General features: G+C 36.5%; 3 protein-coding genes, 1 long non-coding RNA gene and 2 other non-coding genes across 7 annotated transcripts; 2 read left to right on the top strand and 4 right to left on the bottom strand.

Annotated features, from left to right (window-relative positions):
• Positions 1-855: 855 nt before the first annotated feature.
• Positions 856-937, bottom strand: LOC145056245 (small nucleolar RNA snoR114). The gene has a single exon (XR_013685774.1). It is a non-coding gene; the product is annotated as a small nucleolar RNA snoR114 (small nucleolar RNA).
• Positions 938-942: 5 nt separating this feature from the next.
• Positions 943-1,013, bottom strand: TRNAG-GCC (transfer RNA glycine (anticodon GCC)). The gene has a single exon. It is a non-coding gene; the product is annotated as a tRNA-Gly (tRNA).
• Positions 1,014-1,110: 97 nt separating this feature from the next.
• Positions 1,111-3,563, top strand: PBCP (Protein phosphatase 2C family protein). Of its 2 annotated transcripts, XM_079003634.1 has the most exons (11): positions 1,111-1,321; positions 1,537-1,588; positions 1,671-1,750; positions 1,893-1,974; positions 2,102-2,172; positions 2,378-2,457; positions 2,548-2,645; positions 2,749-2,872; positions 2,961-3,043; positions 3,136-3,184; positions 3,320-3,563. In XM_079003634.1, the coding sequence occupies exons 1-11, from the start codon at positions 1,188-1,190 to the stop codon at positions 3,370-3,372; spliced, it is 906 nt and encodes a 301-aa protein (XP_078859760.1). In that variant the 5' UTR covers positions 1,111-1,187; the 3' UTR covers positions 3,373-3,563. The 2 variants fall into 2 exon arrangements, with proteins under 2 accessions (XP_078859760.1, XP_078859761.1); XM_079003635.1 differs by lacking the exons at positions 1,111-1,321; positions 1,537-1,588; positions 1,671-1,750 and having other exon boundaries at positions 1,921-1,974; positions 2,102-2,159.
• Positions 3,564-4,830: 1,267 nt separating this feature from the next.
• On the bottom strand, positions 4,831-6,581 carry LOC145055342 (Mitochondrial substrate carrier family protein). The gene is made up of 2 exons (XM_079003633.1): positions 5,662-6,581; positions 4,831-5,349 (listed from the first exon to the last, which is right to left on the bottom strand). The coding sequence occupies exons 1-2, from the start codon at positions 6,439-6,441 to the stop codon at positions 5,134-5,136; spliced, it is 996 nt and encodes a 331-aa protein (XP_078859759.1). The 5' UTR covers positions 6,442-6,581; the 3' UTR covers positions 4,831-5,133.
• Positions 6,582-12,611: 6,030 nt separating this feature from the next.
• On the bottom strand, positions 12,612-14,394 carry LOC145055340 (UDP-glycosyltransferase 87A2-like). Its single transcript, XM_079003632.1, has 2 exons — positions 13,734-14,394; positions 12,612-13,655 (listed from the first exon to the last, which is right to left on the bottom strand). Exons 1-2 carry the CDS (start codon positions 14,221-14,223, stop codon positions 12,781-12,783), a joined length of 1,365 nt encoding a protein of 454 aa, XP_078859758.1. The 5' UTR covers positions 14,224-14,394; the 3' UTR covers positions 12,612-12,780.
• LOC145055341 (uncharacterized) lies at positions 13,490-26,823 on the top strand. The gene is made up of 2 exons (XR_013685146.1): positions 13,490-13,625; positions 26,641-26,823. It is a non-coding gene; the product is annotated as an uncharacterized LOC145055341 (long non-coding RNA).
• Positions 26,824-27,463: the final 640 nt, after the last annotated feature.

Here is a 27,463-nt window from a genome sequence, read left to right as displayed (position 1 = left end):
ATTGCGATCCACTTTGTCTCAATGATCAATGATTGAGGAAGGTTTTCCCTTCTATGCATCATGATTCCCTATCTTGAAATGAAGGTGTCATCGATTGACATTTACCATTGAAAAAAGAATCCTTCCATGAATGAGAAGGTTAAGTTACATTATAGACTTCGATAACTTTCTCAAGGAATCAACTCGAAAGTTCATTAATCTATGGTTAGATGCCACACTCGAACTCTATCACATACCCTAATGCTAAATCTAGTCTACCATTTTAGAAACACACACACACACACAAAAAAAAAAAAGGAAGCTATGAAAAAAGAAAGTTGGGGTCCTTCAAGCAACTGATTTCTTGTTTGCTTCCACTGACTTATGCCATGAACATTTCTTTAACCCGCCGCATAAACTAACTCAAACGTAGCAATGAATGTAAAAGACATTGCTACAACCTAAGAGGGTTTTATATTATAGAATGCCAAAAATGTTGATCCTTTTTACAAACTTCTTAAAGAGGGAGAACAACAAGACTACTTCAAGGAGAACATTGAGACGCCATCGGTTTCGTGTGGCCACTAGATCTTATTGTAGAGGAGATTTTGTAACTGCTATGAATGTGGAGTGAGACATATTTCTTGTTACTATCTTAATGTTTGGACGAATGCTGCCGAGGAGTTTAAAATAGAGGGGCTGAAGATGGAAGAGACCAACCAAAACATAATATACACGTACCACAACACATTAACCAAAAACTACGTCCACCAAAAGCTATCCTACTTCAAAATGACCTCTTCAAAAAGCTCGACTTTTTAAGACTTATTAAACTACTATGTAAAGAAATTAAAAAAATAATAATAAGAAAAATATATACTCAGAAGCACTTTAATTCGAAATATCGAACAATTGTGATGACCCAACATCACATTTAGAGCAATTTTCATCATGGCATAGAAATGCACCAGCCGGGAATCGAACCCGGGTCTGTACCGTGGCAGGGTACTATTCTACCACTAGACCACTGGTGCTTTGGTGATTGTCAAGCCCACATATTATAAATTATCGTACATTTATAAATAAAGGATGACGTGGCAAAATGTCTATCAAACCTCTGCATTCAAACACACCCATCCTTGCTGTGTAGTGATTGTGTGTAAAATACGAACCGCTGAGCAGCGGTGGTCGGAGTCTGACGACTGGAAATGGCAGTCACGGTTTCTTATTCTCGTCATCATCAATTCTTATCTTCTAATAATGGAATTGCAATACAACTTCCCAGCAAGAAACTGATGAGCTTCATTCGTTGTTCCTCTCCACAATCCACTCCTATTGTAAGGTACTTCTAATTCCGCAATCCCCAATCCCAAATTCAATTGTATATTTTCATTTCCATTCCTTCTGAGTCGCCATTTTCTGATTGAAATTCGTTCACTGTGTTTCTGGTCCATGAAATTTCTGACGAACGACTTCCGTTATTGCTTGCTAGTGTTGAGAGATAAGATGTTAATTTACAAGGGACTCCTGAGTCATGACTGTTTGTTGTTTTTTTAGGCCAGAGTTGTCTATTCGTGTTGGAACTCAACTCATTCCACACCCCAAAAAGGTATACATGTTCCTCTTACTGTGGGTATCAAATCAATTTCGTTCCCCATTGGATCATTCTTTCTATGTTAATCTGTTTGAAGGTTGCAAAAGGTGGGGAAGATGCTTTCTTTGTGAGCAGTTACAATGGTGGAGTTATTGCTGTTGCAGATGGTGTTTCTGGGTATTAATTATTTTGCTTTCTTTCCTTTGTCATTCATTTTAAGCAATTTTGGAGCTCACAACTTTAAATTTGTGAACAGTAAACATTGAGCTAAACTGCATATAACCTTTTGATTTTCAACTCTTAATCCTTTTTGTGGTAGGTGGGCTGAAAAGGATGTGGATCCAGCACAATTCTCAAGAGAACTTATGAGAAAAGCTTCATCTTTGGTTGAGGATGAGGAGGTATCTTCATCATTTTATTATATGATATTATTAGACGTACAAAAGCCATGTTTTTTTTTTTTTTTTTTTTTGTGATTTCTTATATCTAATCCCTATAGAAATGATGTTTATATTAATGTTGTTATAGGTTAACTATGATCCACGGATTCTTGTTAGGAAAGCACATGCTGCCACCTCTTCCACAGGTTCAGCTACTGTGTATGTTTTGGCATGTATTCCAATTCATCACCAATCACTTACACGTTTAGGCTTTTTGTTGATGAGGGCATTTACGTCTTTTTCAAAGACGAGTTATTCCTACCTTTTTTGGTGGGACAAAGTTGCAGTTTTTGTCCCATTGACATCGGTCTCATGTATAATAGACATGTTCCCAATATTTACATTAATGCTTTTGGGTTTGTAGAATTGTTTCAATGCTAGACAAGAATGGGATTTTGAAGGTTGCCAATGTTGGTGATTGTGGGCTTCGGGTTATTCGCAAAGGTAACACAAGATTCTATGAAGCTCTTATCTCTTCAAAAATATCTTTAATCAGTGATATGTTTTTTTTTGTATAAATCTTGAACCTTTTAGGCCAAATAATCTTTTCCACGTTTCCACAAGAGCATTATTTTGATTGCCCATATCAGTTGAGCTCAGAGGCAGTCACCCAGACATATCTAGATGCCACGGTATACAAAATTATCAAAACCTTTTTTTGTATAAAAACAAATTTTCAAACTTTTTTACCTTGTAAAATTAAAATAAAAATAAAAATACATGGGGTGTGTGTAGGTTACAAGTGTGGATTCAATGAAGGGGGACATTATTGTGATGGGTTCAGATGGGCTTTTTGATAATGTATTTGATCATGAAATTGTATCCACAATTACCAAACATCAAGACGTTGTAGAGGCTGGTAATTATTTCTTGAAAATCCTTTTTATCACATTTTCTAGAATAAGCAAACTGATGTTAATGGATTATATTTTTGGTTTGAATGGTAGCAAAAGTATTGGCTGATCTTGCTTACAAGCATTCAGTGGACTTCTACTTTGAATCCCCGTATTCACTTGAAGCCAGAACCAGAGTAAATTTTTAACAAATCTGTCCTCATTTTTTTTTCTTTTTTGAAAAAAAAAAAAAACAAAAGCGTAAATTGTATGTATTTGTTGATATCAGGGGTTTGATGTGCCATGGTGGAAAAAACTTGTGGGACAAAAGCTAACAGGCATGACTAATGGCATTTTAGTAATTAGTAGTAGTTGTATATAGTTTCATGGATATTGTCTTGAACTTTCTAGAACTTTCTAGAAGCTGCAAGTGGAAGAACAATATAAATACTGATGTTATGGTTACTGTGCAGGTGGAAAGATGGATGATATAACCGTAATAGTTGGTGAAGTGGTAAGCAATTGACTGAATCGATCATTGCTTCAATGGGTATTTGTTCATATGTCAAGAGTAATATAGATTTGGTCAATGTATAAACATCCAACAAATGTGTAATTTTAAACTTTAGGTAAGGTTTTGCAAAGAATTGATACAAATTGTTGTATTGTTGATTGCTTGTTTGAAGTTAAAGTTTGAAAATAGAACAATTGAACAAATGGAAACCCCTTCCACCACCATATTCAGAACTTTGTTGTTTGACGTTGATATAATTTCTAAAAGTGATAAATTGTTTGTATATCACAAAGAAACAAGGTTCAAGACCAACTTTTATCATGTCTTTTAATTCATTTATCATTAAATAAGTTAATTTTGTTAGTCAGATATACAAAATTAACTAAAATATAAACGATTAAAACAGTCAAAAATATCACGAAGAGTGTGCAAATAATTACAACATTCGAAATCATTTATTTATTCTGACAATTTATATTAGAGAAAATGACAAAAATAGCCAATTACACTAATTACATTACAAAAATAGCCAAAAAAAATCGAGATTACATATTTAGCCACCCATTTCGCAGATGAGAAGGTACCATCTGCGAAATGGGCTTCTCATCTGTGAAAGTACAAGTGCCTGAAGCACAGTTGTGCTTCAGGCACTTGTACTTTCGCAGATGATAATTTTTTTTTTTTTTTAAATTTTTTCGGTATAAATAGGGGTAATTTCGCAGATGGAGAAGGTCCCATCTGCGAAATCCTCTGATCCTATCTGTGAAATGATGCAATTATTTTTTTTTTTTATTTATTTTTTTTTTTAAGTTTGACTATGGAATGAATTGGTTTGACTACAAAATGGACTTTGCTATATAAAAACTTTTGTAGAAAAAATATCATTTTAGTTGTTATTTGTTTGTGAAATACTCTCTATCTCATTTCGTAGTCAAACCAATTCATTCCATAGTCAAATTTAAAAAAAAATAAAATAAAATAAAATTGCATCATTTCGCAGATAGGATCAGAGGATTTCGCAGATGGGACTTTCTCCATCTGCGAAATTACCCCTATTTATACCGAAAAAAATTAAAAAAAAAAAAAAATTATCATCTGCGAAAGTACAAGTGCCTGAAGCACAACTGTGCTTCAGGCACTTGTACTTTCGCAGATGAGAAGCCCATTTCGCAGATGGGACCTTCTCATCTGCGAAATGGGTGGCTAAATATGTAATCTCGATTTTTTTTGGCTATTTTTGTAATGCAATTAGTGTAATTGGCTATTTTTGTCATTTTCTCTTTATATTATCATTTCAAAGTTTAGTTTTTTAAAGATAACTAACATTTAAAACATCTACTACTAATCAAGCTCTAAAACTTTATTCAACAACTAACATTTCACTTGCATCAGCAAAAATCCAATAATATAGCAGTGGTAATGGACACTAAGAAAAAATTTCCAGCAAAACTTACAGATAAATCTGCACGATAAAAAAAACTCAATAGATCTGGATAAATAATTTTGAAGCCAATAAACAACAATACAGCTCAAGCCATAAACAATAATGGCATACCCTTCTTCTGTTTTGCCTCAATCACTCCAATTTGATTCTGATTTGAAGCTCATCAGAACAAATATAACAATTGGAAGTATTAGCACTCACTCGGGTAGAAGAAGTTGATCTTTCTTTTCTTTTGTTTTCTATGTGAGAGGAGAGGAGTGTATGTGTCTTAAATCTTGATGTAACAACAAGAGAAAAAGTGAATGTTGATTTTTTTTTTACCTATACTCTTAGGTCATTCTGCTACCTCTATCATCAGTATTTATGTCTTGAAAAAATGATTTTCCAGCTTCATATGTTGACCAGCAAATGGCTGCGGCTGGAGCATGAAAAAGCATCCTTGGCATCCATCCCCTGAAAAGCCCTCTGTATCCATCTTTTCTCAATATTGTTCTTAATACATCCCTAATTGAACCATTTGCATATCTATCACATCCACACACACCCTGCCATTCATTCCAATTTCAATATCATCAACTACATATAAATAGATATATTTCAGCAGATATGCATAGTCTTAGTCTAGATAAAGCATAACTTTAGACATCACTAAACAGGATGGGATAAAGATACTTTTGAAGTTCAGATATGACAAAAAGAAACAAGATAAAAAGATTTTTCAACTTCTTTAAGTACAAATAAACCTAATTACCAAAGATTTGAACTTTATAAGCATAATAAAACAGATATTATTTCTTCTTTCTTCTATAACTTATTAAGCAATTAACAGGAAATTAAGAATATTTGTGAAGAAATACCTGACACTGCAACTGAGTCTTGACAACATCAAGTGGAGTAGTGACAGCAGCAGCCAATGCTCCTGCGGCTGCACCAGCAGTAGCGTGAACCACCAACCGTTCATCACTGGCACTATCCGGCGAGACTCCCAACAAACCCCTCTTCGCCGCCTCATAGGTCGCAAAATGGACAGCCGTGAATGGCGCATTCATCAAAATCGTTGTTCTATACGAAGCATAAAAAGCCCCAAATCCTTCTTCTTTCAACACTGTTCTTATACAATCGAACACACCTTTATACGGACTCTCACTTCCTAATTGCAGCCTCTGCTTCACCATATCCATTGGAGTAAACACTGCATCACTTGCCACAGTCGCGAAAACCCCCGCCGCCGCATGAGCTGCCGGATTATTTGGGTGCTGCCTTGAAAACGTCTCTTTACACATCTCGTATACGGAAAAATAAACAGCGTGTGCCGGACCTGCACCGAGTCCCATCGCTCCGATTCCACGGTAAAGACCGGCGGGACCATCGGACTTGAGTATCGACTGAAGAGCTTGTCGGAGTCCAGCAGATTTAATGGGGCATGATCCTAACACTTGCATACGGGTTTTAATTGTGTCAATTGGGAACATGGCCATGTGTTCGACCATGCCGGCGATGGAACCAGCGATCATAAACTGCCAAAAGTGGAGGCCGTCGTGCTGCGGCGAGACGGTTATCTCCGGGTGGTAATCTGGTGGTTGTGGGATCGGTATAAGGTCGGATTTCTTGAATTTTGCTGCTTCTGTCGTCGCCATTGGAAAAGAATAATAAAGAAAATTGAAATTATTACACAAATGAACACGAAAACTTTGAACAAGAAAAGCTGAAAAATTAGGGTTTTGACATGGTTTCTTTGCGATTCATGATATCTCCGCAACTCGAAGGGACACAAGAGAATTATATAAATGATCCCTATATAATCTTACTATTCAGTTTCCGTCCTTCTACCTTTTGAGTTTACAACAAGGAAAATGACAAATTATCTTTTGTTCATTTTTAACTAATTTTATTTTATTTTTATATACATTTGATCATTTAATTTGTAAACACGTTTAACAAGTTAAATAGTCAAATGTATATAAAAAATGAAAGTTGTTTAAATGTGAATAATTTTCTTTTATAAATTTCTTAAAAAAAGTTTATAATTTCTTACAATATTTTTATAATATTTGTTTCCTATAAGTTTTTCTAATATAATGTCTTAAATCTTTGTTTATATTTTTTTTAAACTTTTTTTTATTATTTCATATAATTTTAATACAAGTGTTTTTAAACCAAATATTTTATAACTGTTTTAAATTTTTCTTACAAGAATTTAACTTGATTTTTTTTTTAAATTTTCATATAATCTTTTTGTAACTTTCATACATTTATTTCTAAACTTTCTTTTACAACATTTTAAAGTGTTTCATGGATTTTGTATGATAGTTTAATTTTTTTTATAATATTTTAAAATATTTTCGTTAAATACTAGTTTAAAACATTGTATTAAAAAAATTAAAAGTTTATAAACTTCTAATTAAAAAGTATTAAAAATTTGGAATAATTTTAAACACATTTACATTATATAGATTTTTTTTGTTTTTTTATTTGCTAAGTAATATTTTCATTTTATTTTTTAAAAGACACTCCATACTTATTGTTACATATTTAATTTGTTTAATTTTATTGTCAAATACTATGTACTTTAAAAATGTTGTATATCCTTAAAAACAAAAGAAAAAAATTATAAGATGCTATATAAAATATTTCACAAAACAAAAACATATTTATTAATTAAAAAGTAAAATTTAAAATTGATCAATATTTAATTGATATTTAGAAAATTGTGGATATTTTAAAAATAACTTTTGAAAAAAAAATAATAAAAACAAATATGAAAAATAAAATCGCTATTAAAAGTGAGGAACATGACTTATCATGGTAATTAACTTTTTCGTTTTGTTTTCATTTACCCAACTTTCTTTTTTCCTACATATTTAACTATTTAACTTGTTAATTTGTTCACATATTACCATTGTCACCTAGCCAGTGACATTGACAATATGTGAACACATATAACAAGTTAAATTGTCAAATATGTACAATAATAAAAAAGTTACCTAAATGTGAACAAAACGATAAAAATGATTACCCTAATAAATTATTTTCCCTTTACAATATGAGTAATTGATTTCTAAACCAAGTTTAGTTACATATAATTTACAAACCTTGTAGCAAAATAATAATAATAAATAAATAAATCATCTTTTTTAAAGTTAAATGATTTTGACAAATTTTTCTAATTCTTTATACATATTAATTACCCGTTCCTTTAGGAACAATCTGATAGATTGCATCGGTTATTTATTACTATTTTTTTTGTTTGATGACGGAAAAACTTATTTTTTTATAACCTCTGCCTTTTGTGTTCTTGGGTTTAGAGTTTATGTTGTACGCATGCTCGCTTGTGGCAATCCTCTTTCTACGTGTTTCACAATGCATCATCGTCTCCTGTCTCCTCACTCATCCTTAATCTTCGTCGTCGTTCTCCATCTCTTTCGCTTCGTCTCTTTTCGTCTTCCTCATGGTAATCCCTTTTATTTATTTATTTGTTTTTTCTGTTTGCTTCTACGTTGTTGTTGTACTTCCTCTATATTGGATTTTTATTTGCATTGTGCCTAAACGAAAGCTCCCTTACTCTACTTCATCCTCTTTAGTATCTGTTGATGGTTTACTTCGAAGGTCTCACCGTTGGCGGCTTATTGATGCTTCCGCTAACCAGCTCAGGTTTGCATATTGTCTTCAAATTCTTTTCATCTACTTTTATTATTTGTATTCATGGTGAATTTTTTTGACGTTTTTATGTTTGTTCGTCTTTATTTGTGCAGGGAATGTGATCCGTAGGTCCATGTCACTACACTTGCCTCCATCATAACCCATAAACAAGGATCGATTATACCCCAACCACTTGATATTAAGATTTGAAAGAGAGTTTCATTACGCACCCCAACTGCTCGATGAAATGCTTAAACCAAACCATGTTCCTTGAAAGACAATTGTAACAGCCCAAAATTTTCAACAAATTTAAAACTTTCAAAAGCTACCCAATTATTAATAAAAATGTTTACAAACTATTATTTCCAAAACATTATTTAGAATCAGAGTCTCCCAAGATCCAATCAGTTGTAAAGCCAAGGATGTGTATGGTCACGCCTTCGCCCTGCCACTATCCACTGAGGTACCTGAAACCATAAACCAAATTGTAAGCGTGAAGCTTAGTGAGTTCCCCCAAAATACCAACACAACACAATCATAACAATAAAAGCAAACAACATGCATACAGAGCCTTCAACTTGGTTGGAACACCCCACTGGCTTATAGTCTATCTGGTACGCTCACAAAACCTTCAGCATGACTGGTACGCCTCATCGGGGCCCACATATATCGTTTTTATCCCTCTTAGGGTAAAAGGAACGGATAAACTTCGACTCATATGCTTGCTCTATTTACTCATCAAATCACACACAATAATGTGTTTTATAACACCAAGTTACTGGTGCGTTTACACATCATCAATGTGCAATCGACTTGTAAACTGCAACTATATGTCTCCGTTTCAAGAATATAAGATATTATCGTCTCACTAATCACTCGTGATAAAATCCATGAAGTGATTAAGTGATCGTGGGTTTAATCCAATACTCAAATCTTATTACAGGAATACTCATGAAAACTGCAACAACGCATACTCCATTGACGCCATCAACGATTACAAACTCTGAAGCCTGCACAATTCGAGCACCGGACATCCAGTAATTCCCCGACTCCCAGGTATTAATTTTACAGCTTTATTTTTCATATTGAAAGATCTACTCGACGAGTTAGATGCCCTGACTCGTCGAGAAGGAACGTTTTTGGCCACGTGTTTAAGTGACCAAGTCGAGTAGTCAGAGGACACGTGGAGCTGAAGGATGAAACCCTAATTTCCGGGGTTTTACACCCTATTTAAAGGATCCTTTGCCCCCTTAGACTTCCCTTACAGCCCCTTGTGAGTCCAGAAACCCTAATTCGTGTGTGTGCTCCATTCTTGTGTGATTTTCAAGCTTGGAAGGTGATTTGCAAGAAAAGACTTGAAGTATAAGAGGAGTAGTGTAATAGGAGCTAGTGGATCTGACTCTTCTGCTTCTTGGCATCAGTTTGAAGGTAACAAGTCGTTACCTTGACCTTCCCTCTTTCTAGATCTCTTTATGTTAAAGATCAGGGCTTTTTTAGCATATATTAGCCATTTTTGGGTATGGGCTAGGATCTGAAGTTGCAACTTCATATCTGAGCTTATCTTGGTCTCTATAGCTATAATATCTCTAGATTTAGCAAGTATGAACCTTCCCTTTTGAGTTAAACCCCATTATAAGCTTGGATTTGACATTCTAAGCCTGTAGAGCCTTGCATGCACGTAAAGTTTGCAACTTTACATGATAAACATGCCTTGGGAAGCTTAATCTGCAATATGGAGCTTTGGAGTGGCTTAAAAAGCATCTGAATGGAGAAATGACTGAAGGGACTTGATGAGTTGCATGGTCAACTCGGCGAGTCCGATAAAGATTGTCATGCAAGGATTTCTGCATGAACTCAGCACGTCAGCTAGGGTTTTCCCGGCATTTAGATATGCATGAACTCGACGAATTACAGGGAAAATCGATGAGTCAATGAGGGATTTTATGACTTCTCGAGTTCAGGAAGGACTCGACGATTCGGTGAACTACACTCGACGAGTCGGGTCAACATGGACTGTTGACCTTGACCATTGACTTGGACTTTGACCAAGGGTTGACTAGTTGACTTCTGGGGTAAAACTAACGAAACTCGTTAGTATTGGTAACCCTAAATCCTCATTAAAATCCTAATTACCCTGACTTGCTTCTAAAGAAACTCATGACGGCCTAACCCTAATGAAACCCTAATCTCGTTTATTATATAAACGGTTCTTCCTTCTCAGAAGACACGCGAAATTTAGCTCTCGTTTTCTTCAAACTTTCACAGAATCTTTCTAGCAATTTGGCTTACGATTTCTCTGACTAGAATCATAAGTGTCCACTTAGATTATCTTAGGTTGAATTTCTTGCAACCCAGACATAGGATAGAAATATCAGTTCGGAAAGTGTTCTCACGATCCAAGTTGGTATCCAGATCTCCACTACAAACACTAAATTTCTAACATGTTATTAAAGTTTTGCAATGTTCAATATATGTTTGTTAATTGTGATCCAATTTTTGACGTCGCAACCTTGACGCTTCAGTCGTCGGTCGGGGTATAACATGTGACAATGCCAAGAATCCTCCAAAGGAATCTTGTATCTTGACCTCTTTCAAGTTATTGTTAATTCATGCAAAAGAATTTAAAACTTTTAAACATTCATCTTTATCAATTTCTATAGATTTTACATTTCAAGAATCCATCTTGTCATTCCTAAGTATTTCATATTAGAAATACATTCCGAGTCAAGGTGAAAAAGTCTGGCATGGTCAGAATGTAATTCCTCATGATTAAGGTTATCTCATTCATACAAAATTAGGAATATCACTATGCTCCCACTAGTTCTTAATAAACACAAATATTATTTTCAATTTGATATAAAAGCATATCTTGTGTTTTCATATTAAAATGAGGATTCTAACATTAAGATGTTTGCTTTATATCCACAGGTGGATCTTAAGCATTACATATCTTGTTAGGATAATATGATATATATATATATATATATATATATATATATATATATATATATATATATCATATTATGTAAAACGATTTTTTTTTAAAATCTATTTGTCATATCTCATATTAAGAATATGTAGTTATGATAAATAATATTCTTGTTGATATAATCATACCTATTTATGAAAATGTGTTAGGTTGATTTTCATGTATCATTTTAGTATATTTTCTTAATCATTTTCACGATATATTATGTATATTTAGTATGCATTTCATACGTTTCACTACATTATTGGTTTGAGACAGTTTTACTCGTTTGAACTTATTTTATGTATGCTTATAGGCTAGTAGTTTAGACAAACTAATGTAATTTCCAATTAATTACAAGATATATATTTATTTATAAGAATCAAATTCTTGTAAATAATATATTTGCATCACGTTGTTGTTAGTATGACATTTAAGCATCATATATTATCTAGCAATATTATTTTATAATGACTATATCATTTTATAATGACTCTTGGCCATATAGATTTTTCAAAATCTTTAACCTTTTCAATATAACATAACATAACTTAAATATGTTTTTAGATTTAGACAAAAAAAAAATATTGCAATTTATTTTATATATTATTATGTGTTTTAATAATTAGTTGATATATTAAATTTGTGTAGGGTATAAACCGAAAATGTAAAAACAAAAGGATGCAATATTATAAGTTTAAAAAATGAAAAAAAAATGTGAGATCTCTCATCTAGGAACGATATGTACCTCAACTAAAAGCGTCCATAATGGATTGGGTTTACTTGAAAGATTTTTTGTGAAAAAAAAAAAGTTAAAATGAAAAAGCCATTTATATCTTACACAAGTTATGTCATCGATATAAAAAGGTATGAGACTTATCATATCATTGAAAATTTCAATTCAAGAAAAAAGTTAGCTATTTATAAGAGTGAAGGGAGTCGTGTCACAGGAACCGCACTCCCTCCTTTGACACATAGAAAGCACATCATTTTTACTACACGCAGAAAGTGCAAACCATAATAAGAAAAGAGAGGTGAAAAAAAGGAGAAGAGAAAGAAAGACACATACATAAATAGAGAAAATGAGAGAGGTGAGAAAAAGAAGAAAGAGAAAGACACATAAATAAAGAGAGAAAAGAAGGGTGCGGCGGTGTTCCTACCGCATTGAGTGCCGCACTCCATTCCCTTAAGCCTAACAGCTTTTCTATTTTAAGATCTTTTTAGCTTTTGAAAAAATTCTTAAAAACTCATATTATGGATTCTAAACGGTGGTCATGTTGTGGATACTCTTACAACAAGATGATGATACTGCCATTCGCTAGCTAATTTAGTCCTAACAATCATAACTGAAATAATGGATTAATCAATTCTAGTGACTTTTTGATATGTCGTTGATGAAAGAATCAATATCAATTTGAGCAGAGCCTCCTTCTTCGATTGCTTGTCGAGAAATCTTTTTGACTTCCAATGCCCTTCGCCTCATCTCTTTCCCCTCTTCACTTTCCCGATCCATAAAACACTTAATGAGTTTAGCAATTTCTTCTCGAGTGACCAAATTACCCTCTTCAGTCCTCACCCTCTTTCCCATCTTCCAATCTTCCACAATCATCTTACTATTCGGAACTTGATCCCAAAATATTGGAAATGTGAGCATCGGCACACCCGAAAAAGCACCTTCTTTCGTCGAATTCCAACCACAATGTGACCAAAACGCCCCTATGGAACCATGGCACAACACTCTTAATTGGTCACACCAAGGTATAACAAGGGCATTTTCGTCATTTTCATGTTTAAATCGAGATATTCCGTCGCCCCTTGCAATCCACATGTAACGTACACCACTGTCGCGCACACCGCCAATGATTTCTTCCAATTGGGCATTCGAGACCGAGAGAAAACTTCCCTGTGAGATGTATAACACCGAACCATTGGGTTGATGGTCTAACCATTTTATATAATCAGGGGTATTTTGGTCATTTTCAATGTTGTCCAAATTGAAGTAAGGTACTGCTGGTCCAATGGCGTATATGGGTATTGAAAGCTCTGATTTAATGGCATCAATGACTTGGGATTCGAGCTCGTAAACCGACACAAAAAGAAGAAACTGAGCTTTCGTCGCCATTGAAATGGCTTGCAGAGTTACTGGCAAAACTTCTTTGCCATTGCCATTAAAGCCAGTCACAAGATCAGCCACGCGTATTGGACGAACTCCAGGTATGTAATCAACTTCTTCCTCAGTTTTTTCTACAGAATATCAAATCAATTATCAGATCGAGTCATGGATCTACAAGAACAAAAGTTTTCCGTTTTCCTTAAACATACCTGAGAAATTATCTCCGACGTGGCCGTTTTTGAGGAGGAGATCATAATAGTAGGTCAAGGAGAATACCGTCGCCGACATCGTAAACAATGACGCCACCGGAATATTCATTCGATTTCCGAGATTAATTACCCAAATAAGGTACGTATCGTATAACAGGACACTCGCCGGAACCTCCATCTGTCGGAGTAATTGCTCTATCGGATCCTCCATTTTCGTTTGTGTGGCATTGATGAAGCCAGGGAAGTCGGCGGCTCGGTTCACCTCGGAAGGGATGACGTTAGGGATGGTAGCGAAGCAGATGTTAGTCGGTTTTGGCTCGGAGCCGATGAAGCCCAACCATTCTTCTGTAACGACGAAGGTGACGAGGAAGTCGGAGGGACGGCGGAGAGCAATGAGCTTGCAGAGGTTCATCATGGGGTTGATATGGCCTCTGCCGGGGTATGGTATCGCCACCACATGGCAGCTGATGGTGGCCGCCGGATCTGACATTAACAGGCTAGAAGTGAAATTGGAGGACAGAAAGGTTAAGCGTGGAGATATGTGCGCCAACACTGATTCTAAGGTGTTTGATACCCGCGCTTCTATCCCACAACTCAAGGTTTTTATAAGGCCGGACGGAATACAAGCGAGAAAGGAGCGGAGCAGAAAGCTTCCCTCGTACCGGAACACCATACCGTGGGAGAGAGGGAAGCAATCCGCGGGGAAAGACGCAGAGGGAGGGGTGCCGTACTCTTTCTCCTTATTATATTGGTCATTTTTTTAATATATTTTTTAATATTTATAAAATTATATACATACTAAAAAATATAAAAAATATATCAAAATTCATGGTTTTAATTCCCTATAATATATATATATATGAAATATATTTTTTTTAAAAAAATAAAAAAATAGTCAGGGGAGCTTCTCACCAATTCCTTAGGTTTTAGATGAGGAAAAATGTGGTATGACCCACAAAAAGCAAGGGAAACACCCCTTCCATGCCCTCCAGTCTAAGGGGGAGTGGGAGTGGCGCACTCTTTCGTCATCTCAGTTTGGAATACCGTCCCTTCATTGTGGTTTTGGTATGGTAGAGACCACTGGCTGCACTCTTTTGTTGCACTTATATATATATATATATATATATATATATATATATATATATATAGAGAGAGAGAGAGAGAGAGAGAGAGCTAGGTTCAGGTATTTAAAGTAATTATTGTGTTATTTGTATGCATAAATGTGGTCCAATCAAAATTTAAAATAAAAATAAATAATTAAATAAGGGTAAATAAGTAATTTGATAATTAGTTTTCACAAATAATATCTTATAATTATGGTAACCATTGACTTCAGCTAAACTATCTAGGGTTTCTCCATCATCGTCGACTTTTTAAATTTGATTTGAAGACCACATGAGAAATCGGTCCTAACACCATTACTGCCGAGTTTGAAGGGGAACATCCGACAGCCCCCAGCCATCGGAGCATCACTATCACATCTCCGAGAAACCCAACACACAATCGAGTTAGCACCGTCGCCGCCTTCACACATTTGTTCATCGCCAAGAGCCGCTCCAATCATTACTGCCGAGTCTTGGGCTGAGGTGGCATGCCTCCCCACGCGTGAACACCGCCCCCAAGTCCGATGGGGTGCGCGTGACGTGACTCTGGAGACGGGACGAGACGACGAATCACAATCCTTCTTTTCTTTTTGTAACGAGTTCTTTGTGGGGAACGGTCATTTGACTATTCAACAATAAAAAAAAATTATTTTTTAAAATTTAAACAATCTCAACCTCACCTATAAATTACCTACTATTCTCTTTACAATTTACACTTAAAATCAATCTTTATATTTTCTTACCATCTACAAAAAACACTCATCTCTCTTATATTTTTTTCTCTCTACATGGATTCAAATCAAAACACCCCAAACACTTCAAATGCAAATGTTAACTACATGCAATTGTTAACCTCCCCAATCCAACAACAACCTCTATTCACCACTTCATACCCCTAAAACTTCTACCAACAACAACCACAACAATTCAATCAACCCCAATTCCAAACCTTTCAACAACAACCTTCTCAACAATTTCAACAACCTTCTTTTATACCTTAACAATTTCAACCAACTCAAGTCTCATTATCTCAGTCTCAACTTATAAATTTCGACAATGACGACGACGATGAACGGGTCCAAGAAACACAGCAACCAACTCGTCGAAGGAAAAAAAAAACAAAAGATCTAAGAAAAAAAACTACCGCATTAAACGAAGATGAGGATGAAGCTTTAGTGAAAGCTTGGATTTTCATATCGCAAGACGGAGATGTCAGGAACTCACAAACGGGTCAAAGTTTTTGATGTCGTATTTTAGATCATTTTCACGCGTTATTAAGAAAGAAAACGGAGCAGACGTACGACTCGGCCAACACAAAGGCGTGATTTACGAGCGGCTTGCACCAAATTCAATGACATATTTGACAAGCTTAAAAACATGCATAAAAGTGGTAGCAACGATTTCAACATTTTAGCAACTGCGGCCTACAAATACAAAATTACCACCAATGGTAAACCGTTCAGGCCACCAAAAAGCGTGAGAAGTTTGTCGTAACGGTCCAAAATGGGTTCTACATCCGGAAATGATGCATTCGGGATCTACAACCGTTTCCAACAAAAGGGCAAGAACGTCCGAGTCGGACGTGGGTTTTGGACTCGACGTCAACGATGACTTCGACGCCACCGAGGGGGAGGGCCCACCGGACGTCCAACTTCGTCGACCACAGGGAAGGGATAAAGCGAGAAGGGGAGCATCTTCAAGCGGAAAAGCACCGACAACTAGCGAATGCGAGCTTCCGACATCCATAGATAAAGCTCTAGTTTTATAGAAAAAAAATATGAATCGTCGAAGGCAGCTCTTCGCCAAAAAATAGTTCTTACCGATCTTCAAATCATAAACACAAAGCCCCAACCGGATCTCGACCCAGGAAATCTTGCGACCTTTCTTAAAATTCAACGACAAGTCCAAGAGAAATATGAAATTTAGGTTCTAATATTTATCGTTTTAAGTAATTTAGGATTTTATTTATGGTTATAAGTAATTTAGGATTTTAATTTTTTTAAGAATTTTAGAATTTTAATTTGTGTTTTTTATATTAATATAATGTGTTTTTAATTTTAATGTAATGTGTGGTTTTTATTTAAATTATGGTTTGTATTTTGTTTTTTATTTAATATAATTTAAAAATAAATGAATTTGTGGAGTGGTAACCATTCCCAATGTTTAGTGGGTTGGTTGTGGGTTGGGTGTAAAGTTGACATGTTGCACATGTGGCAACACTTTTTCGATGGGGTGGGTGTGACCACTCCCCAAAGCCTAAGGGGTGTGGGAGTGGCACACTCTTTTGTCATCTCAGTTTGAAATATCGTCCCTTCATTGTGGTTTTGGTGTGGTAGAGACCACTGGCCGCACTTTTTTGTTGCACTTTTCACCTACATGATCATTGAACGGTCAAATGAATATATATATATATATATATATATATATATATATATATATATATATATATATCTTTTTTACCTTTAAATAAGTGTGACACGACTCTTTGGGTGTGGCATGAAACCACACTTTTGTGGTAAATACTGATACGTTGTCTACATGACATTACAATTTCACGAGGAGTGTGACAATATCCAAATTGGATCCACCTTTATTAATTTAATAACTTTAGACAAATTTATATAAATGGTCCTATGATTTAATAAATTCATAATTTCAATTTTTTTTTTAATTTATATCGACCAACATGATTTTTATGGTTTTTAAAACTTCCATTGTTGATCAATGTGGTTTTATTTTATTACAAATTTGATCTGAATTTACTATTACACTCCTTTCTAATTTTTATTTTCAATTTTTAAATGTAATTTTACTTTGAAAAAACGAAAATAAATAACCTACAACCTCCCCTACGTTACCCCTACCATTCATTTCTCTTTTTCGGTTACAGATCGTACTTCCACCCATCGTCAACTTCAAAATAGCCAACACCGAAATCATTCCATGTTGCACGCTCTCTCTCTCTCTCATATATATATATATATATATATATATATATATATATATATATATATATATATATATATATATATATATCTTTCATACTCTTCGTTATCTCAATTGGAAAAAAAATCAGAAGAAAGCCATCGCTTGGTATAGATAATTAACAAAATCAAACCCTTATTTAACATCCAAACCCAAACAACAACTCTTCAGGTGACATGAAAAAATAATTTGAAATAACTATATATCAAAATAAAAAAAACATGTATATATATATATATATATATATATATATATATATATATATATATATATATATATAAAATAAAACACCATCTTTAATTCAAATTCAACCTTACTTATCTTATTTGATAATTGGTTTGAAAACCAATTAAATAGGGTTATGTATATTAGATCAATATATATATATAGGATACATATTACACAAATGTCCCTATATTATACATAAGATGTAAATAAGAAACATATCAGTTATTTAACACACCCCTGTAGTTTGAGCTGGGGAATCTCAAATGTTCAAACTATTTCTAAAATCAAGAAACGAGCAAGTAGGTAAACCCTTTGTGAATATATCCGCATATTGATACGCCGATGGGACATGCAAAACACTCACATGACCAATCGCAACACATTCTCTAACAAAATGTAAATTAATTTCCACATGTTTTGTTCTTTGGTGCTGAACAAGATTAGAAGCAAGATACATGGCACTGACATTATCACAAAAGACAACAGTGGCAGATGACAAAGGACATGATAAATCGAGGAGAAGATTCTAAATCCAAGCAGTTTCAAGAACTACATTGGCTATCCCCCGGTACTTGGCTTCAGCACTAGAACGAGAGATGACATGTTTCCATTTGGAGGACCAAGAGACGAGATTATCACCCAAATAAACATAGAACCCAGAAGTGGACTAGCGAGTAGTAGGACAACCGACTCAATCAACATCAGAGTAAGAGACCAAGTGATCAACAACTGATGAACGAATATGAAGTCCATGCGTCAGAGTGCCACAAAGATATCGTAAGATACGCTTTAAGGCATGAAAATGCGGACTGTATGGGTCATGGATAAAAAGACAGACCTGCTGCACAACATAAGCGATATCAGGATTGGTGAAAGTTAAGTATTGCAGAGCACCAGCAAGGCTGCAATAAAGAGTGGGATCAGGAACAGGATCACCTCCAACAACAAGTTTGCTTTTGGTGTCATCCAGAGTGTTGCATAGATTGCATGCAGCCATGTCTGCTCGAGTGGTAATTTCCTGAGCAAAGGCAGATTGGGAAATGAAAAGACTATAAGCACTGCGAGTGGCAGCACTACCTAGAAAGAAGAAAAGAGATCCAAGATCACACATGGGAAATTAAGAGGAGAGTTGAGTGACGACTTTGTAGATAAGAGAAGGAAAGGAAGTAGTAAGTATGATGTCATCAACATAAAGGAGAAGGTATATGGTGTCAGAACCATGATGAAAGGTAAAGAGAGAGCTATCAGACTTGTTGCTCAAGAAGACAAGTTTGGAGAGATAAACAGCAAAGCATTGATACCAGGCACGATGGGCTTGTTTAATGTAACATCTCGATTTTTAAGTAATTATCTTCTAACCCCTTAGTATGATAATTGTTTGCATTTTGTCCCTTTGTGGAATTTTGGTGATTTTGGCTAAGGACTTAGTACGTTGGGCGTACTTGGGCTGAGCTTAGTACGTTGGGCGTACTCCATGTACGTAGGACGTACGTGGTGGATCCTCAAACCCTAATTTTTAGGGTTTGGTCCGTATATATACAACATTAACTCCTCATTTCTCATTTACCCTTCAGTCTCCATCTACAAAATCATTCCTCGACCAACCCTAATCCTATCTAGTGCATTTTTGAGCTTTGGTGTATATTTTGGTGTCCTTAAAGGAGCAAGTTGGAAGAGAAGTTCATCCTTGAAGAGTGGAACATTTAGGATCCAAAATTCCATCATCTTTTGACTCCCTCTGGAGGTATAAAGTTCTAAACTTGGTGAAGTTTCATTTAGATCTTGTTTTGGGATTGATTTTACATTCTTTTTTTCCCAAATGTGGTGTTTCTTAAGCATAGCATGTTCTTGACTCAATAAGTCGTCCTTTCAGACCTTTAGAGGGGTCTTAAGTCATAAAAATGTAGTATTGGGGGTTAGTTTCACTCCCTGCATTCCTTAGATGGTCTTAATGCATTAAGATGTTGAGTTAAGTGCTTAATGGACATGAAAACTCATAAAGTTGGAAACTTTATAACTCCTAGCAATATTTTGGCCATGGATCTGATAAATAGACGTAATAACTTAAGACATTAAGCTCTTAATGGAGATTTAAGAGGTCTGAGCGTACGTCCTGCATACTTGGAGTATGCAGCGCGCACGAGGTCAACCATCCTGAATGCGATCAAGGCTTGAGTACGCCCAACATACCTTCGGAGTACGCCCCGCGTACGCGTTCTGTGTCGACTCGGCTGGGTTGACTCAGTTGACTTGTGGTGGTATGTTAAGTCCACCAAGCAAATTACACCCTTTGTTTGCAAATAAAACGTAATATAATGGTAAAAGGAGGTATCGATCCTCGTGGAAATGGTTGTATTCAATCACCAATGCAATCCAATAGAGCTGGTGTAAATAAACTAACTAACTACAATTAAACTAAAATGGGGGTGTTGTGATTGCTTGAAAACTAAAAGACTTGAATAACTAAAAAGCTTGCAATAAAGCAAGATGGTGAGAAGCTCAAATATTGGAGAGAATTAGTTAACCAAGGCAATTCAACACAATGAACATTTGTGTGTTTATCATTAGGATTCAAAATATGAAGCTTATCATTCATCCCAAATTGGTTATAGAAATCATGAAGCATGATATGCCAAGATTCCTCATAGGTAGTATGGAGGTTGGGGAAGCCCACAACACACCTTCTTAATCAAAATCAAGGATTCAATTGAAGCAATTAAACCCAAGAAGTTGATTAGCCTTATGAATGAAGGAATCCCCAATTCCTAAAGGATGTCAATGCTTACACATCCATAAAGGAGTCATGATTCATAAGCTAGAGATGATTTCTACCATCATAAATCCCTTGTTCTAAGTAAATTCAATGATTCAATGCTAAGCCAAAGAAATAAACCAACAATTGCTCATTCAAGTACCAAGATCATGATCAAAGTATTAAACAAGTATAAGAAATATGAACTAGAATCATAAACATAAGATAAATGATAAATAAGCATGGATCCTTCAAAAACCCACAAACATTCAAAGGTTTTAGCCAAGGTTGACCAAAATAGAGAAATTAGTCACTCATGGCAACAAAATAACAATCACAAAAGTCTAATTGCATCAAGAAACTAACAATTACTTTGGAAGATAAGAAGAATGTGTATCCAATCTCCAAAAATCATCTCCTCTGATCTCTAATGGTGAAAAATCGAAGTGATAGCAGAAAGATCCAACCCCCAAGGTAAATGGTAAGCCAAATGACCAAAATGCCCAAAACTGGGCAGTTGCGCGGGTACCCACACATGTGAGAATCCACCCGCGCAAATATTGTTGGAATGCTATTGGCTCATTTTTCCTCCACTACACCATTCCACTACCCAAGATTCCATTGGTCCCCTCCATATCCCACATGATTCAAATTAATCAATCATCTTTTTAGCTTCAAATATGGATGCTCCAAGCCCAAAATAACAATCCATGACCCATATTCACAAGCCCACTTCATCCAAGTCTTTAGCTTTTAATCCCAAATCTCCCTTTATGGACCTGCAAGGCCCAATAATGCCTTGAAAGCCCATAAAGCCCATTCCAAGCTAATCCACAACCGCAATAAGCTCCAAAACCCTACAAAATACCTCATGCAAAATAAAAAGTCCCCGGTACGATCCATAATAAAGAAAATAAATAAAATACAATGCAATATTGATAAAAAGATCTAAAAATCTAAAATAAACTAATAAAAAGAAGGAAATAAAACAAACTTTCAACTTGTTAGCTTTGACCGAGGTTAATTTAGGAAATTGTGATTATTTTATTAATGGGAAATGTTTGGACGTTTTGAGCCATAGTTAAGCCTTGGTTTCTATCCGTAGAATAGGTGACCTGTAGAGGGGTGTACTCAACCAGCCTTAGACTTTGACTTTTGTTTACTTTGTTGACCATTGACTTTTGACCAAGTTAGAATTTAGTTCAAACTTGATGGTTTCGATTGGTGATTAAGATTTTATTGATTATGATGTTAGTGGATCTGCGGGAGCAAGCAGTGTAGCAGGGAGCGTATCGTGGTGTTCTCAGGTTTCTCATTTCAGGTGAGTTTCGCCTCATTGTACCATAGGTCGAATACACCAATGTTGGCTCACTAGTTTTGGTTATCTGTTAGTAGAAGGATGCCTTAGGGACTGTATATATAGTCATATAGGATAGACTGAGGACTCTTGGTCTAGGCTCTCTTACATGTTCCTTGTTTGGTTGTGGTTCTAGGGTAGGACCACCTGTCCGGGTGGCTATCTTACCTCTAAATATATATGGTCATGCATTCCTTGGATTTTGATACTTAGTGTAATGTTATGCTGTAGTGAGCTGTTAGATCTGTATCCTGGTATCAAGTATGATGTTATATTGTAGTGATATGTTAGATCTGTATCCTGGCATCGAGTATGTTGTTATGATGTAGTGATATGTTAGATATGTATCCTGGTATCGAGTAAGTTGTTATGATGTAGTGAACTGTTTGATCTGTATCCTGGTATCAAGTATTTTTTTTATGATGTAGTGATATGTTAGATCTGTACCCTGGTATCGAGTATGTTGTTATGCTGTAGTGATACGTTAGATATGTATCCTCGTATCGAGTATGTTGTTATGTTGTAGTGATCTGTTAGATCTATATCCTAGTATCGAGTATGTTGTTATGTTGTAGTGATCTGTTAGATCTGTATCTTGGTATCGAGTATATTGTTATGTTGTAGTGATCTGTTAGATTTGTATCCTGGTATCGAGTATGCTGTTAGGCTATAGTGATTTGTTAGATCTGTATCCTGGTATCGAGTATGTTGTGTCGGTTATCCTCTTATGGAGTGCCCTAGGGATTGTCTGTAGTTACGTAGGTGGGTTGAGGCGGTATTGATTTGTGTTGTAGGCCAAGATACCCGATGCGAGCCAACTATAAGCCGTAGGCACAGAGGATCTAAAAGAGTGGTTGGGTTGAGGTGGTAGGCCAACAAAGCCTGGGTATTCTAACCCGATTCCTGATTGGACCCGTTGCATGTTGGCATTCCAGTCCAAGGGACTGATTGGGCCTGGGCATTCTAACTGGGAGGTTGTGGGCCATTATCCATGCTTGTATGTTTATCGTATGAAGTATTTTGGGAGAAACTCATTAAGCTTCATGCTTATCCAGTTGTTTATTGTTTCATGTATCATTGATGATTATGGGAAGGCGAAGACGGGACTGTACACACTCATCAGCAACAATGAGGATTTCACGTTCATCATAATACTCTGATTTTGAATAAATGTAATTTGGAATAAACAGTTTTCGTAATAATGAATTTATAAATTGGGAAGTTTTACCTTAATAAAAATGGAAAATTTTGGTTATGAAAAATGGAACGTTACATTTAATTCCATAGAGAGCTTTTCTCAGATGACAGACATGATCAAGAAATTGACTACTGACATAGCCAGGAGGATGACGCATGTAGACAGTCTCAATCATATCACTGTGAAGAAAGGTGTTCTTAACATCGAGCTGATGAATAGGCCAGTTGCGAGAGATAGAGATACTAAGAACAGTGTGGATGGTGGCAGGTTTGACAATAGGACTGAATGTGTCGTCAAAGTCAAGGCCAGACTGTTGAGAGAATCCTTGAGCATCAAGTTGACTTTTGTAGCGATTAAGTCGACAGTGACCATCAAATTTGTGACGATAAATCCATCTACACCCAACAAAATACTCATTGGGGGGTTTTAGAACCAAGTCCCAAGTGTTATTGGAAGAGAGAGCAAACATTTCAGAGTCCATCGCTACTCGTCAGTGAGGATCACACATGGTTTGATCCGTAGAGTGAGGAATGGGAGAGATATCTAAAGTAACTGAGAGATTGAAGATTTTCTTGGGACGCAAGGAACCAGTATGAGACCGGGTAACCATTGGGTGACCAACGTTAGAAGGGGGATAGGAAGATGGCCGGTTTTGAGGAGGCGGAGGTGGAGGTGGAGTAGGGTCACTTAGGTGTTGTTGATTTTTCTGAAGCAAAAATTTAAAAAGTCTGCGGACCACCTCTGCAAACCTCTGGAGCAGAAGAAGTGGACCAAACGGTTGCAGACTGTAACAAGAAGCGTGTTTGTTTTTGTTAACATCTCCAGACTGCTGCAGACATTAAAAAATTAAAATAATGCATCATGAATAAAAAAAAAACATATAAGCAAAGATTTTAGCATATTCAGCAATTGTTTTAGCATATTCAACAAACATTTAAGCAAAATTTATGATATTTCAGCATATATTTATGACCATTCCACAATAAAATATCACTATTATAGTTGAAAAACAAACAATTCAGCAAAGATTTTGGCATATTCAACAAACATTTAAGCATAATTTATGATACTTCACCACATAACAGGTGACCTTACAGCAACAATAACAATTTAGCAATAAACTTGCATAAAAAAAACAAAACCAACAACAATTTCTGATTCAACAACATCATCTTCAACATAGAAAAAAAAACAAGAAAACAATTTTTGATTCTGCAACATATATGCAGAAAAAAAGCAAATCAGCACCAATTTATGATTAAAAACAAATCTAATTGCCAATTTCATGTGGAAATGATAGAAAACAGAAAGAATTTTTTTTACATACCTGTGAAGGAATTCGTTGGGCTGCTGGAGGAAAAAGGGAAGAAGGAGCCGAAATTTATGGATGATTTAGCAACATTGTAACACCTGGTTCCTGGTATGTAAAATTTATCTTAGTGTTTTTCTTTTTAGCCTTGGACTCGGCGAGTCATAGGTCCGACTCGCCAAGTAGGGACGGGATCCGGAACACGTTTAAGTTGGCGACTCGGCGAGTCCATATTCTGGACTCGGCGAGTCACCGTTGTCTGATGAAACCCTAAATTTCAAGGGTTTGCACCCTATTTAAACCCCTTTTTCCGCCCCAAGCTCGCCCCCATTCACCCTCAGAGCTCTATACCTCGTTCAAGCCTTGTTCCTTGTGAGTTTGAAGCATTTGGTGTGTTTTCTTGAAGATTTGGAGTGGGAAGGAGAGTAGATCAAGAAGAAGAAGAGGAGGTCAGGCATCTTTGAGCTATCTCAGTGTTTTCCTTAAGGTATAACTCGATTTCCCCTCTGTTTTCATGCTTATAGTCCCTTTTAGCTCCATGGAAGTTCTTCTTGAGCCTTTCCCCAAGCTTGTTTGTGCTTTGTGGGTTGTAATAAGTGGTTAGCCTCTAGATCTAGGTGAGATTGAGCTCCAGGAGCTTAGATCTACTGTCTTTATGGAGCCATATTGCATGAAAGCCCTAGATCTACTCGTTTGGTGCATTTTGAGCCCTAAAACCTTTATTGGTGATTATTTACACGTAAAGTTGGAAACTTTACGTGTTATTCATGCCCTAGAAACCCAGATCTATGAATGGCATGAGTTGGATCCAAGCAGAATCGCGTGTATAGTTTTTGCATGTGGCCGACTTGGCGAGTCGTTCATCTGACTCGGCAAATTGAGTCGCGAGTCCCCGAGTTTCCCCCTTTTCGCATTTGCGGGTTGGGAGTAGTGAGTCATTGGGTGTGACTCAGTGGGTCGGAAGCCAGACTCACTCATGAAGTCACTCGGCGAGTCAATGCCATGACTCGGCGAGTTAAAGGCAATCTTCTTGTCTCAAGAACAACTCGACGAGTTGTTCATACAACTCGGCGAGTCACAGCTTAGAGTGTTCTTCGGATGAAGATGAACTTGGCGAGTTGTTCATACAACTCGGCGAGTAGGATGAAAGACTATTGGCCTTTGGTTAGAAGGAAAAACCCGTCGAGTCAATGCCTAACTCGACGAGTAGAGACGGGCTCATGGTTAGACAAAGGGGATAGGGACTCGGCGAGTCGGCAAGCCAACTCGGCGAGTCTGGTCAACTGGCAGTTGACTGTGATTTGACTCTTGATTTGTTAAGGGTAAATGGTCAATTTACCTTGAAATCGGTTAGCAGTATTTGACTGAGTATTTTGTGAGAATTATAGCCAGAGGATTTCCGGAGCGGCAGCAGCAGCGGACAGTCAATTCCCACACAGATCAACAACTATTTCGAGGTGAGTTACCTTCTAGTAGCGGTGGGTCTATGGCCACAATGCCGGCCCACCAGTAGGAGTTGTATGTTGGATGATTGTCTTTGTGATATCATCTAGGTTTGCTACTACCTGATACGTTATATGCTGGCATGATATGTTATATGTGATAGTAGTAGAGTTCGGTTGTTAGGACCGAAGGGTAGGTCAGACACCCCAGATATGTCTGACAGTATGTGATGATATGATATATGCTGGTATGATATGTTATATGTGATAGTGGTAGTAGGAGGGGAATAGTCCCCGAGGGTCGGTTGTTAGGACCGACGGGTAGGTCAGCACCCTAGAATGGCTTGACATGGGTAGGTCAGCGCCCCAGAATGGCTTGACACGGGTAGGTCAGCACCCCAGAATGGCCGTACCGGGTAGGTCGGTCACCCTAGAATTGCCCGACAGTATGTATGATATGTGATCGTATGGTATGTGGTATATTGGGGGAACTCACTAAGCTTCGTGCTTACAATTTTCAGTTTTGGTTTCAGGTACCTCTTCTTTGAAGGGGAAGGAGCTGGCGCGGTAGCGGTACATCACACACCTGCTTGTATTCCGCATTCTGATATTTTCCTGGGAAATTGTACTCTGACACTTTTATGATTATGACAATGTTTTCTGTCGTGAAACATCTTTTTTGAAATGAAATGATCATTGAATGATTTATTCCTAAATGTTTTGCTAAGTACATGTTTTAAAAACGAAAATTTTGGCTCGTACTTTTGGGATGTTACAAACATATATGCAGAAATAAAAGAAATCAGCACCAATTTATGATTTCAAACAAATCCAAATGCCAATTCAGGAATCGATAGAAAAAAAATGTACATGTGTATACTGTCGGAAGAAGAAGGAAAAAGGAGGCTCCGGCGAGCTGTGGCGACGACAAGGTGGGGCGACGGCAAGGTGGGGCGACGGCGAGGTGGAGATCGACGACAGAGAAGATGTGATGCGATGGGTATTGATTTCTGGAAGAAGGCGTATGTTTTTTGGGGGTGGGATGTTTTTCGGTTCAGGTTAGAAGGGGCGGGAAGAGGTACAACAAGTGCTTCCCCAAGAAGCACACGACAGATGTTTTAAGCCCCGAAGACTTCCGAAAAACAAACTGTTGCAGGACTAAAAGTGTTGCGTGTGCGCTGCGCCCCATAACAGTAAGAGCTTGGAATAGGTTTTTGAAGAAAAACAAACAACACCTTAAATTCTCTAGAGACGTAGGAGGAGTATGGGTGATAGGAGTCGTAGAAAAATTGGGTAAAAGGGAGACAGACTCATCAGGATCCAATAGGTCATAGTCAGAGAGGGAAGAGGGGAGTG

The sequence above is a fragment of the Lactuca serriola genome, chromosome 5, assembly GCF_051521515.1.
Source record: "Lactuca serriola cultivar US96UC23 chromosome 5, Lser_US96UC23_V15, whole genome shotgun sequence".
Lineage (NCBI taxonomy): Eukaryota > Viridiplantae > Streptophyta > Magnoliopsida > Asterales > Asteraceae > Lactuca > Lactuca serriola.
Note: the sequence above shows the minus strand (reverse complement) of the source record. Positions and strands in the feature narration are given on the sequence as shown.